Below are 13,114 nucleotides of genomic sequence, written 5' to 3' on the forward strand. Positions count from 1 at the left end.
AAAGAAACATACAAGTCACAAGTCAACATTGCTTCATTAAAATGTTGAAAACCACTTCCTCAGAGAAGTCATAACTGTGAAGAATGTGTCTATACCTCTGCAATGAGCAAAATACCAGATGGTGATTACCATCTGGTGTGGATTTCAGATCATAATCAAAACTATGTCAGTGGATATTATAGAACAACAATTATCCAGTCTAACTTTTCTTTTGGTAGGCTATGGTTCAGACTGGGTCAGACAGGAAGTTAATCAGAGTGATGATAATCAAAAATTAGGCAGATTACAGAAACAAATAAATCTTTATTACAGATGATTATATTTTAAAGTTAGTAGAACAGTTACTTTCATCAATAACAAAAACAAGAAAAAAAAGTCAAGAAATTAGAGCAAGTTTTACAGCATTAAATAATGAATGAATTTCACAGAAAAGTGGTCAAGCAGCAGCTCTGCTATACTTCATCACCACCCCATTGTTGTCCTCGGGGCTCTTCCCGCAACAAGCTACTCTTATACTGTCAAACAAAGCCATGTAAAGGATTGGATGGATACACATGTTCAGAGTTGCCAGTCCCTTGGACACCTGGTACATGTCGTAGACCCAACAGCTGTCAAGATTATATATAGGGTTAGGGTAGAGTTTCTGATACAAGTGATAGATCTGGAAGACGTGGTAAGGCACAAAGGAAATGGCATACAGCACGATCACTAAGGTGACCAACAGAGCTACCTTGCGTTTCTCCAGTGTGGTTATACTGACATTTTTCCACACCACCGAAATCACCACACAGTAAGAACTGAAAGTAACAAGGAAGGGAACAACACACCCAAACACAGCAAGAAACATTTTGTAAGTGAAGTGAGGACGTTCATACTCACGACACACAGCCATACACTGTTGTTGAGTGTTGTTATTGTGCTGACTAGTGCAGACTGAGGCAAATGTCAACACAGGGCAGGAAATGATTCCTACAACGATCCAGATGATGACACTGATGGCCTTGGCGTGGGCAGGCTCTACATAGGATCTGGTGAAGAAGGGACACGCAAGGGCCACACATCGGTTCACACTTATCGCCATGATGAAGAAGATGCTCACATACAGGTTGCAGGTGAAAAGAAACCTCTCGATTTTACACACAGCATCACCAAACACCCAGCGTTTCCCCAGTGAGTAGTAGACAATCAGCAAAGGCAGGGTCAGGACATACAGCAGGTCACTGATCGCCAGGTTACAAGACAGGACAACCCCAGTGTGCCAGTTCCTTTTCTCTCTGACCACCAGCAGCCACAGGGCAAACAGGTTTCCTGCCACGGCCACGACGAACTCAACCCCATACATTGGAGGCAGCAGGGCCAATTGAAGCTTCTCACAGTGAGAGAAATCCTGCGTCATTTTGCTTTCAGCTGAAGGTTATTTAGTTGTCGTGCTGCTTTCACACAGTTTGTAATGTCCAATATCTGTAAATTTAAGTTAAATCATTACATTTGAATGACAATTATATTAATTTTCACGTTTAAGTAGCCTACGGTTCATGTTTGATTTCTGTAGTTAAGCATGGGAAGTTAGGTAATCAGAGAGCCTTCATTTCAAATTATCAATACAGTATACAATACATATATGCAATATGAAATGGTGGAAAATCTTGCATTTTAAAAACAGACTTTCGGACATACTCAGAAACTTAAATGTTAACTTCCACTTACCGAAAGGCAGATTTGCAGTGCACCGTGCTGTGGAGTGTCTCATAACCTAAAAGTTAATTTCTGTGTGGTAAGCTATCTGTAAAGAAAGTGTGCAAAGCACCTCAACCATCATTTATATTTTTGTCAGGAAATGGGATACGTGGAAGGCTTTTATAAACCTGAAAGTCACTTGAACTTCCCCTCTCTCTCTCTGTGCATTTGCGCAATTTGAAGAAGTGAAACTATGATGACACTAACCATGCATTTGCAAAACAGTGTCAAACTGTTTTAGAGTCATAGAAGTGCGTGCTTCTTTATCAAGTGTGGTCATATTTTACAGATCGATATCAGAAAGTACCAGATAGTATTAGACAATTTAAAGCAACCAGTGCAAGCCTCTTTATCTCATTGTGAAAAAGTGTCAGTAATACTGTGACTGCCAGAGATTCTACTCCATATTACACATAATCTTCATAATCGATGGAGTATGGTGACTACTAAATTACAAACCTGCATTCACTTGTAGGAATGTAGTATATTCCATGCTATAGGCTAGGTATCTACTTGTTTCTGCTATATGTTTCTGCTATATATATATATATATATATATATATATATATATATATATACTGCATATATATATGTATGTGTATATATGTATATATATATAAATATAATATTATATATATAAATATATAATATATCCATCCATCCATCCATCTTCTTCCGCTTATCTGGTAATGGGTCGCGGGGGTAGCAGCTCCAGCAGGGGACCCCAAACTTCCCTTTCCCGAGCCACATTAACCAGCTCCGACTGGGGGATCCCGAGGCGTTCCCAGGCCAGGTTGGAGATATAATCCCTCCACCTAGTCCTGGGTCTTCCCCGAGGCCTCCTCCTAGCTGGACGTGCCTGGAACACCTCCCTAGGGAGGCGCCCAGGGGGCATCCTTACCAGATGCCCGAACCACCTCAACTGGCTCCTTTCGACGCAAAGGAGCAGCGGCTCTACTCCGAGCTCCTCACGGATGACTGAGCTTCTCACCCTATCTCTAAGGGAGACGCCAGCCACCCTCCTGAGGAAACCCATTTCGGCCGCTTGTACCCTGGATCTCGTTCTTTCGGTCATGACCCAGCCTTCATGACCATAGGTGAGGGTAGGAACGAAAACTGACCGGTAGATTGAGAGTTTTGCCTTCTGGCTCAGCTCTCTTTTCGTCACAACGGTGCGATAAATTGAGTGTAATACCGCACCCGCTGCGCCGATTCTCCGACCAATCTCCCGCTCCATTGTCCCCTCACTCGCGAACAATACCCCAAGGTACTTGAACTCCTTCACTTGGGGTAAAGACTCATTCCCTACCTGGAGAAGGCACTCCATCGGTTTCCTGCTGAGAACCATGGCCTCAGATTTAGAGGTGCTGATCCTCATCCCAGCCGCTTCACACTCAGCTGCGAACCGATACAGTGAGTGCTGAAGGTCACAGGCCGACGATGCCATCAGGACCACATCATCCGCAAAAAGCAGCGATGAGATCCCCAGCTCACCAAACTGCAACCCCTCTCCACCCCGACTACGCCTCGATATCCTGTCCATAAATACTACAAACAGGATTGGTGACAAAGCGCAGCCCTGGTGGAGGCCAACTCTCACCTGAAACGAGTCCGACTTACTGCCGAGAACCCGGACACAGCTCTCGCTTTGGTCGTACAGAGATTGGATGGCCCTGAGAAGGGACCCCCTCACCCCATACTCCCGCAGCACCACGACTTCCACGCAATGTTGAAGAGGCGTGTCAACCAAGACAACCCCTCCACACCCAGAGCTTTAAGCATTTCTGGACGGATCTCATCAATCCCTGGGGCTTTGCCACTGTGGAGTTGTTTAACTACCTCAGCAACTTCCACCAGGGAAATTGACGACAATCCCCCATCATCCTCCAGCTCTGCCTCTACCATAGAGGGCGTAGTAGTCGGATTTAGGAGTTCCTCAAAGTGCTCCTTCCACCGCCCTATTACCTCCTCAGTTGAGGTCAACAGCGTCCCATCCTTACTGTACACAGCTTGGATGGTTCCCCGCTTCCCCCTCCTGAGGTGGCGAACGGTTTTCCAGAAGCACCTTGGTGCCGACCGAAAGTCCTTCTCCATGTCTTCTCCGAACTTCTTCCACACCCGCTGCTTTGCCTCTTTCACGGCAGGGGCTGCAGCCCTTCGGGCCCTTCGGTACCTTGCAACTGCCTCCGGAGTCCTCTGGGATAACATATCCCGAAAAGACTCCTTCTTCAGTCGGACGGCTTCCCTGACCACCGGTGTCCACCATGGTGTTCGTGTGTTACCGCCCCTTGAGGCACCTAAGACCCTAAGACCACAGCTCCCCGCCGCAGCTTCAGCAATGGAAACTTTGAACATTGTCCACTCGGGTTCAATGCCCCCAGCCTCCACAGGGATGCATGAAAAACTACGCCGGAGGTGTGAGTTGAAAGTCTGTCGGACAGGGGCCTCCTCCAGACGTTCCCAATTTACCCGCACTACCCGTTTGGGCTTACCAGGTCTGTCCAGAGTCTTCCCACACCCTCTGACCCAACTCACCACCAGATGGTGATCAGTTGACAGCTCTGCCCCTCTCTTCACCCGTGTCCAAAACATACGGCCTCAGATCAGATGAAACGATTATAAAATCGATCACTGACCTTTGGCCTAGGGTGCTCTGGTACCAAGTACACTTATGAGCATCCCTATGTTCGAACATGGTGTTCGTTATAGACAATCCATGACTAGCACAGAAGTCCAACAACAAACAACCACTCTGGTTTAGATCAGGAGGCCGTTCCTCCCAATCACGCCTCTCCATGTGTCTCCATCATTTCCCACGTGCGCATTGAAGTCCCCCAGCAGAACTATGGAGTCCCCCACTGGAGCCCCATACAGGACTCCATTCAAGGTCTCCAAGAAGGCCGAATACTCCGAGCTCTTGTTTGGTGCATACGCACAAACAACAGTCAGAGTTTTCCCCCCCACAACCCGCAGGCGTAGGGAGGCGACCCTCTCGTCCACCGGGGTAAACTCCAACGTAGCAGCGCTCAGCCGGGGGCTTGTGAGTATCCCCACACCCGCCCGGCGCCTCACACCCTGGGCAACTCCGGAGAAGATATAATATATATATATATATATAATATTATATATATATAAATATAATACTATACTATATATATATATATATATATATATATATATATATATATATATATAATACTATACTATATATAAATATATTATATATATAAATATAATACTATACTATATATATATATATATATAATACTATACTATATATATAAATATATTATATATATATAAATATATATATATATATAAATATATTTATATATATAAATATATATATATATATATATATATTTATATATATATATATTTATTTATATATATATTTATTTATATATATATATATATATATAAATATATATATATAAAATATATATGATTTATGCAAACGGCACACTTGAGAGCAACACTATCGCGGTTTGAAAAAAAAAAGAAGTTTTATCTTTGTTCCTCAGCCACATCCTTTGAGCCATTTCCCCCCAAACCGTATTTCTTTCTAGTGTATGTCTCTGGCATCAATAAAGAATCAGCAAACCGCGTTAGGGTGAGAACAAATAAAATAACTATACTAACAAAACATTATATATTATATTTTTATATATATATATATGTTTGTTTATATATATATATTTGTTTATATATATATGTATATATATTTTTTTATATATATATATTTTTATATATATATATATATATATATATATATTTTTATATATATATATATTTTTTTTTATATATATTTTTATATATATATGATTTATGCAAACGGAACACTTGAGAGCAACACTATCGCGGTTTAAAAAAAAAAAAAAAAAGAAGTTTTATCTTTGTTCCTCAGCCACATCCTTTGAGCCATTTCCCCCCAAACCGTATTTCTTTCTAGTGTATGTCTCTGGCATCAATAAAGAATCAGCAAACTGCATTAGGGTGAGAACAAATAAAATAACTATACTAACAAAACATTTAATAGTTCTCACATACGTTTCTACTCAGTTAAACTTCAAGTTTCTTTTATAGAACTTGATGACCACTTAATCAAGTGTCATTTTATTTTGACAAATTATTTCCGTAGAAACGCATTGTACCAGAATGTTTGTTTTAATATAAAAAAAAGTTATAAAGCCGGTGTTTGTATATTCTGTAACCTAATCACTGATCTGAGAAAATTATTTATCGCTACTTACAACTCAATCCTTCCATGATGACTTGAACAGCGCAGGAGCATCATCAGCAAGCTAAAGTTAAATCCTCTGGGTGCGGTCTTTTAGAGCTGAGAAGCTCCCAACCACGTATTAGGAGAATGGACCCAACTAAATCATTTGACCCGGAAGTGCAATTAAAGTGATTAGTCATACCTGTCGGGCACATTCCTAAAATTCCAAGGACAAGTCTCAATGTGTTTCTACAATGAACTCGAGTTCAGGCCTATTTGTTGAGCTTGTGGTTAAATTACAAATAGATGTCTTAGAGAAAGGAAAGAACTAAAAGACACCCTAAAATTATCCCAAGAATCTCAAGAAAATGACTGCACCGACTCCATGACAAGAATAAAACCATTCACCAAGTTGGCAAGATCTGTTTTAACAATATATTGAGCATGTACAATTTCAATACAGTGTGGAAAATACAGCACTTTTGTTCTCTTCTGTCCTGCTGATTTTCAGCATTAAAACAGTCTTACAAACAACCATCCCTCACTGCTAAGACCTTCACAGGCTGGAGGCATTGATGGCAAATGGATGCTTGCTGCCATCTGGTGGTCGAGCATAATAACACATTCAATGTCCAAGTCCAGAGAGAAGAGGAAGAGGGTCAGCCTTTTCCCTTCCTCTGTTTAAAGCCTTGCTTTGCTCCTGCACCTTTCTTGAAGGATGGCTTGCCTTTTGGGCCTTTAGACTTGAAAGATTTGTCCTTATTTTTCTGTCCACCGAATGTTTTGTTCCCTTCAAATTTCTTCTCCCTATCGCCATGTTTCTTTGCTCCGAATGCCTTTCCTCCTCCAGGCTTCATTTTCCTTCCAAATGGTTTCTCCCTGTCCCCAGACTTCTTCCATCCTTTTCCTGATTTGTCTCTGTGATGTCCTCCTGGACCATTTCTCTTGGGTGATTTGGTATCTCTGTCCTTTCTAAATGGTTTACCGGTGGACAACTTCCTCTTCTTGGCAGGTCCATGAGTCCTCTCTGAGCCATGCCTCTTCTTGGTACTGGGGAACATGTCTGAACAGAAAATAAGTCTTGGTCAATAAATTCAAAACAAGACCCAAGGGCTGGTTTATAGCACACACGTTATTTATATAAATAGTCACCTTCATCTGGCTCCTGGCCGACAGCCTGTCTGTAGTACTCCACCTCATCATCAGATTCAACAGCAGCTGTCTGGCCATCCTGCATCCCGGGATCCTCCACCTCACTGTCCTCTTCTGCCTCAGCTTCAGCGTGTTTCCTCTTAATGCCTTCCAGGCTCTTTTTTCTGTTAGTAGAGAAACAAACCAGTTTACACTTCAACCAAATAAAAAAAGATATGGATACAGCAGAAGGATCACGTTATTTACAAGGCATTATTACTTGTTCTCTTCTCGTTTCTCTTTCTTCTGAGCAACATCCTGCTCCTGCTTTTTACGGCGACCCTCCTTCTCTTTTAGCTGGGCCTCCTTCCTGATCAGGATCTCCTGTATTTCCTCCTCTGTCTTGGAGACTTGCAAACACAGCACATAACAACTTCCCATTAGAAGACTATTTTTAACAGGTATACATGAAACTATGTAATCTTTAGATGCATCAGTAAGCGTTTACTTTTAGAGAGAAATCATAGAATTTCATAATGATTTTTTCATCATGTACACCGGAAAACATCAAGCAGAAAGACAAAAGAATAAGGACAGGAGTGCACTCACTCATGGTGTGATAAAGGACATTCCCCTCTCCCATGCCTTCTTGTATCTTAATCAGCTGCAGAGTCATGCGCGGACCAATCTGAGGACAACACAGTGCAACAATTCAGGTGCCATCCAAGCATCATCGTCATCTTGTTTTCAACAGTTCTACTCCCTCAGCATCCTCACCTCGGTCAAACGGACAGCACTCTGCTGGGACGCCATGTTGCCTCGGCCAGAGTAGACCTGTGGTAGTTCAGTTATGTTGTGCTCCCCATCTTGCTCGGCTTCACTTTCTGAAAGGTTTGCCCCCCTGAGAGTTTTAGGAGAGCACAAATATCATCAATTCTGCAGATGTTAGAACAATGGCTACAGACTGTCATCAAACTAAGTTTTCTTTGACCTCAGGACTAAAATGATTGTACCTTCACAAGAACCTTACTTCATCATCAGCTCGCTGATATCCTCAAACTTGCTCATGTTGGGGAACTTCTCCTGCATCAGCTTCTTGACTCCGCGGCTCATGCCCACAGGGACCACCTTCAGGCTGCTGCAGGTTGGGAACATGATCATGTGAGTCAGTGTGACATTTGCTTAATAAATACAAGAAGTCTGGTTCTTGTGTGGAGGCCCATCAGTGCGTTTACTTTGAACATACATCACTGAACAGTCAAGTCAAAAGCTGTCATCATCTGAGCCCAACATCTCTGTACTTTGTCATCAAAGAGTGCAGGTATGAAGCTGTCAAGCTCTTTGCTAACCAACTACAATACTGAGAAAACAATGACTGTTAAGGTTCATGGCAAAATATTACTTACTAATGACGAAATTCAATTTCCTGGGTCTCTGGGTTGTAATTCAGCAGCACACACCTCTTGATATTGTTGAGGCTTACCTGGAAAACAACAATACCCTTATTTGTTTGCAAGAATTCTGGGTTAAATGTTTACAATGCTGAATGACTCAAAGATCCAGAAATCAGAAAGCGTTTACTTTTAATAAATCTTCAATGGAAATCTCAGAAGACTATACGTTCATCATCATGCCAACAAGGATTTAAATCTTGAGTCAACCAAAGTGAAGGCAATGCATTATTTTTGCAAAAAAAATAAATAAATCAAAACATACCTTGTGCACATTAATGGAAGGAAACATGTTCTGAAACATTGTGGCCATGAGTTTAACATGCATGCCATCAGATCCAAAGTTGTTTAGGATGAGTAGTGGATGATGTGTGAACTGCTCCTCGTGCATCCTGTGCTTCTTCAGAGATGAAACCACATCTTTGACAAGAGAGTACTGGAGAAAAAAAGTTCAAAAGAGTCCTTATTTGAGTGGGAAAATAATTAAGAGTTAAAAATGACTTTGGCAGTGTGGGCACATCAGTGCGTTTACTTTGAAAACATCACTAACAGTCAAATATTGCAATGTCATCATCTGAGCCCAGTTATCTATTGCACTTGTGTTTTAATCTTGATATTTACCTTTTGCACTCTGAAATGAAGCATGGGACCTTTGGGTAGTCGTGCAAGTCTCTGAAAGCACAAGAAATTAGGATGGTAGTAACATGGCAAAACTGGAAAGTCTTACAGTAATACCTGTGTGCTTTGAAATTACCATGTTGATAAAGCCAGCAGTTTTTCTGAAGATCATGAAGTGGGTCACTCCCAGTGGTCCTGCAATAGCCACAAAGTCTTTCAGAACGTTCTTTTTCCTGACCTGGTACAAAAAAAGAAAGCACAAACAGGTCAGGGAAAGTGCATGTGAAACGGCATGATATGGCTAAGATGCTTTTATATTAAAACGTCTCCGGCAAACTTGATATTTTACTCAAAAAAAAAAATCAAATAAAGCCCATATTGACCATACATCTACACGTTTGATGCCATTTAAAGGGGTAATAGAATGATTATATAGGGTATTTCCCACTGTTCCTTAAGGTCTCCTAATAGGGTATGTAACATTGATTGGGCTGAAAATGGCCCAGTTGCTATTTTATGGGCCCTTATGCATCCCTGTGTTTTGGCCCCATTTGGAACGAGAGCTTTTCTTCCAAATATGGTATGCTCATGAATATTTAGATGAGCTGCGCGCTGATTGGTTGAGTGAACCACATACACTGGAGATGAGACAGCAGGTCTCATTTCAGACACTGCAATGTTTCGTTACTAATTTCACTTCTGAGACGTTTTTTATGCGAGAAATCAAATATATAAAGCTCCAACATGGGCCGTTTTTACGAAAATGTATGGCTAATTGCAGATTTGGTAAGACGTGTCGGACTTCAGGAGGTCCACACAGTCTGACGAGACAGCGGCAGCCCGCTTCGCTCCATACCCAGGAGAAAGTCACCGTTTCTGGGTTACTGGACTACCGGGGATCTGGGCTCCACGGAGCTGGCCGGGTGCCAGCATAACTATAGTTTATTTACAGTTTGAATTTCATCACGCCACTTATATTACAGCTACCCTAAGATTTAATGCATTTTGTGAATGTGAGGGGTTTCGTTAGCTGCTAGTGTCCCTTCAATCCTATGGGTAAAGATCGTCGCCCGCTAGCTACACTTTCAGCACAACTATAATATATTTACACTTTGAATTTCGTCAGGCCACTTATATTACAGCTACCCTAAGGTCTTACAAAGCTAACATTTGTGTCTGATTTCAATTTAATGCATTTTTGTGAATGAGAAGAGTTTCGTTAGCTGCTAGTGTCCCTTCAATCCTATTGGTAAAGATTGCGGCTAGCTAGCTAGCTACACTTTCGGCATAACTATAGTATATTTACACTTTGAATTTTGTCACGGCATGTATAAGCTGCCCTAAGGTCTTACAAAGTTTAGCTAACACTTTTTCCGGCCGTAACGGAGATCCATCTAGCTCACAGCGGGCGTGGTCTGTGAAGGAGCACACGCCGGGCGGCGAGGCAGCACCGGCCGCTGTCACGTTAGCCTGCTGAGCTCCTGCTGAACTCCGACACACAGTCGGACAAAATTTTCAATTATCCATCAATTTTCGTAAAACGACATATTTGACCTCTACATAGCTGATTTCTCGCATAAAATCTCAGAAGCGAATTTAGTAATTAAATAGCAGACGAACAATGTATAACATTTCTGAGATCTGCATGACCTAGCTAGATTCAGAAGACTAAGCTGACCTCAGGTCAGTGGTGTAGCCTATGCAAATGTTGGGGCGTGACAAAGGTAGACTAGAGCCAAATAAGGTAGGAGTTGACGTCAACTTTTAGCTTTGTTGAGATTCGCCAGTTTTTAGCAGCAGTTTCAAATTGTGAGATTTGCAGAGAAAAGGGATGTCAATGGGATTTTGAGCTTCTATGTATGTCTATTTACCCACCGAACTGTCGTTTTCCAACTATGACAAGGTAAAATCGGTTTTGCATTCTATCACCCCTTTAACGCAACCAAAGGAGTTCACAAAGCACTTTAAATGAAGCAACATGGCCTCATCCAGTGGTTACTTGTGACTTTTTTCTGAAGACAGCTGCCCAACTTGTAGTTTTCCAGACAGACCTTCAGAGACTCTGCAGTGTATGGCTCCATGACTCTCCGCACGTCAAGGATGAGTTGACCCACGTTTTTCCCAATCTGACCCCGATGAAACACGAAGGAGTGGGGGATAGCTCCGAAAGTCTCCTCGGCCACATGGTTGGCTGTTGCTCGGGATTTCTTCTGGTTCTTGGTCTGAAAGCACAATATCCATGTAACGTTAATAATTATCATTAAAAAAATAATAATTAAATGACCTTCGACAGCCTCCTGCGTGAATTTGCTTTAAAATTCAAAACTTTAAAATTAAAACTCAAAGTAAACCAAAATGCAAGCTAACGTACACGATCAACCAGCTCTACTAACATTATCACACAACAGTTCAACTATAGGTTCCTCATTAATGCTATATTTTCACAAAATAACAATGATTAGATGGCCTTTTAAATAAAACTTCAGTTAAGGCTAACCTGCTAACTTAGCCTAGGCCGTTACTTACCTTTGATTTCCCCATTATTCAGCGAGATGTAGAGCAGGTGAATTTAGTCAACAATGTAACATGAATTGTTGCTAGACTATACTAATGCTAAAACGAAAAAATACGTTCATTATGTCCGTGATTATGACAACGTTTCAACCACGAACTCAAGGCGACGTCTTCCACATGGCTCTGCGGCTGTGTGTCACATACTAATATCTCCGGGTTGCTCAAATGTCTCGAAATAGTTCCTAGCAAAAGTGATCCGCGTGCATAGCGGTGCATAGCCGCTGTTACTGCACTACTAACTCATCAGCGTAATGTACAGTAGATTATTCTACCATATGCACTCTATATATATATATATATATATATATATATATATATATATATATATATATATATATATATATATATATATATATATATATGTCAGGTAAAACCAAAACATGGTCTGGTCTATGGGTAAAACTTACTGATAGTTAAAAACATTTAAATAAAAAAAAACTTACTAATAGTATTCCCACGGAGGTATCATACGTACTTCAAATAAAACAGTCAATACAATAACAGTGAATATTGTAACATCATAATGGGGAAAAGACTTACGTAATGCTGCACACGGTCACACTTCCCACCCGTTGTTGGTCAATACATAGCCTACTTAGTTACAGTGTGTAAGCTAATTGCTAGGGAGCTACCTGTAGTTACAGTGTGTAAGCTAATTGCTAGGGAGCTACCTGTTTCCCTGCTTTTACACTTCTAAACTTTAGCTGAACATGTCTGTATTGAATGCATAAGGATTACTATAATATAATAATAAAAAAAGAACATAAATAGACAATTAAATAAATAGGGAAATGAACATAGAAATAAATAAGCAGAGAAAGAAAACCATAAATACACAAAAACCTAATACTGTGTATTTATTTGTTTGGTCATATTAGGTATACTTATTGGCATAATATAAAGGCATTTATTTATTCCATTTTTTTCTACTAATTTTTATGTTTTATTGTCTTTCATTGGCTCACATAAAACAGGATCAATGTGTTAATTTTAGCAAAGTCACTTTAGCTAATATATATATATCCTAGCAATATCTTGATTTTAAGCAATCCTACATTGTTACAGGACAAAACAAAAACGTCATTCTACACGAGAAACATTAACCTATATGAAGTATGGCAATTTAAATTATTAAATGTTGAAAAAGCCATAATGAAATGTAATTAAAAGGTCCAGTTAATGAGAGGGAAAAGAGTTGTCAGTAGAAACTTTATTCAGGAGTGGCAACAGAGAGCAGGGAGAGACCTGTAACAAAACAAAAAAACTGAAACCGTTTTATTTAAGAGAAGATGAAGAACTGAAAGCACAAGATGCAATTAGTTCCACGAAATGCAGATAGGCAACACCACCAGCTGCTGTGACACCACAAACAAGAATATAA

General features: G+C 40.7%; 1 protein-coding gene across 1 annotated transcript; it reads right to left on the reverse strand.

The window, feature by feature from the left end:
- Positions 1-283: 283 nt before the first annotated feature.
- Positions 284-11,928, reverse strand: LOC116059631 (suppressor of SWI4 1 homolog). Its single transcript, XM_031312854.2, has 13 exons — positions 11,686-11,928; positions 11,211-11,381; positions 9,296-9,397; positions 9,163-9,213; positions 8,807-8,977; positions 8,497-8,573; positions 8,121-8,228; positions 7,868-7,991; positions 7,700-7,778; positions 7,371-7,500; positions 7,112-7,275; positions 6,622-7,022; positions 284-1,414 (listed from the first exon to the last, which is right to left on the reverse strand). Exons 1-13 carry the CDS (start codon positions 11,698-11,700, stop codon positions 437-439), a joined length of 2,571 nt encoding a protein of 856 aa, XP_031168714.1. The 5' UTR covers positions 11,701-11,928; the 3' UTR covers positions 284-436.
- Positions 11,929-13,114: the final 1,186 nt, after the last annotated feature.

Source organism: Sander lucioperca, chromosome 21 (assembly GCF_008315115.2).
Source record: "Sander lucioperca isolate FBNREF2018 chromosome 21, SLUC_FBN_1.2, whole genome shotgun sequence".
NCBI lineage: Eukaryota > Metazoa > Chordata > Actinopteri > Perciformes > Percidae > Sander > Sander lucioperca.

Excerpts from the sequence above, each read along its gene's own strand:
- LOC116059631 (XM_031312854.2), bottom strand. Across the intron at positions 8,978-9,162 it reads TTCATTTCAGAGTGCAAAAG|TACTCTCTTGTCAAAGATGT; the intron begins GTAAATATCAAG and ends TTTTTTCTCCAG. Across the intron at positions 8,574-8,806 it reads CTTCCATTAATGTGCACAAG|GTAAGCCTCAACAATATCAA; the intron begins GTATGTTTTGAT and ends GTTGTTTTCCAG.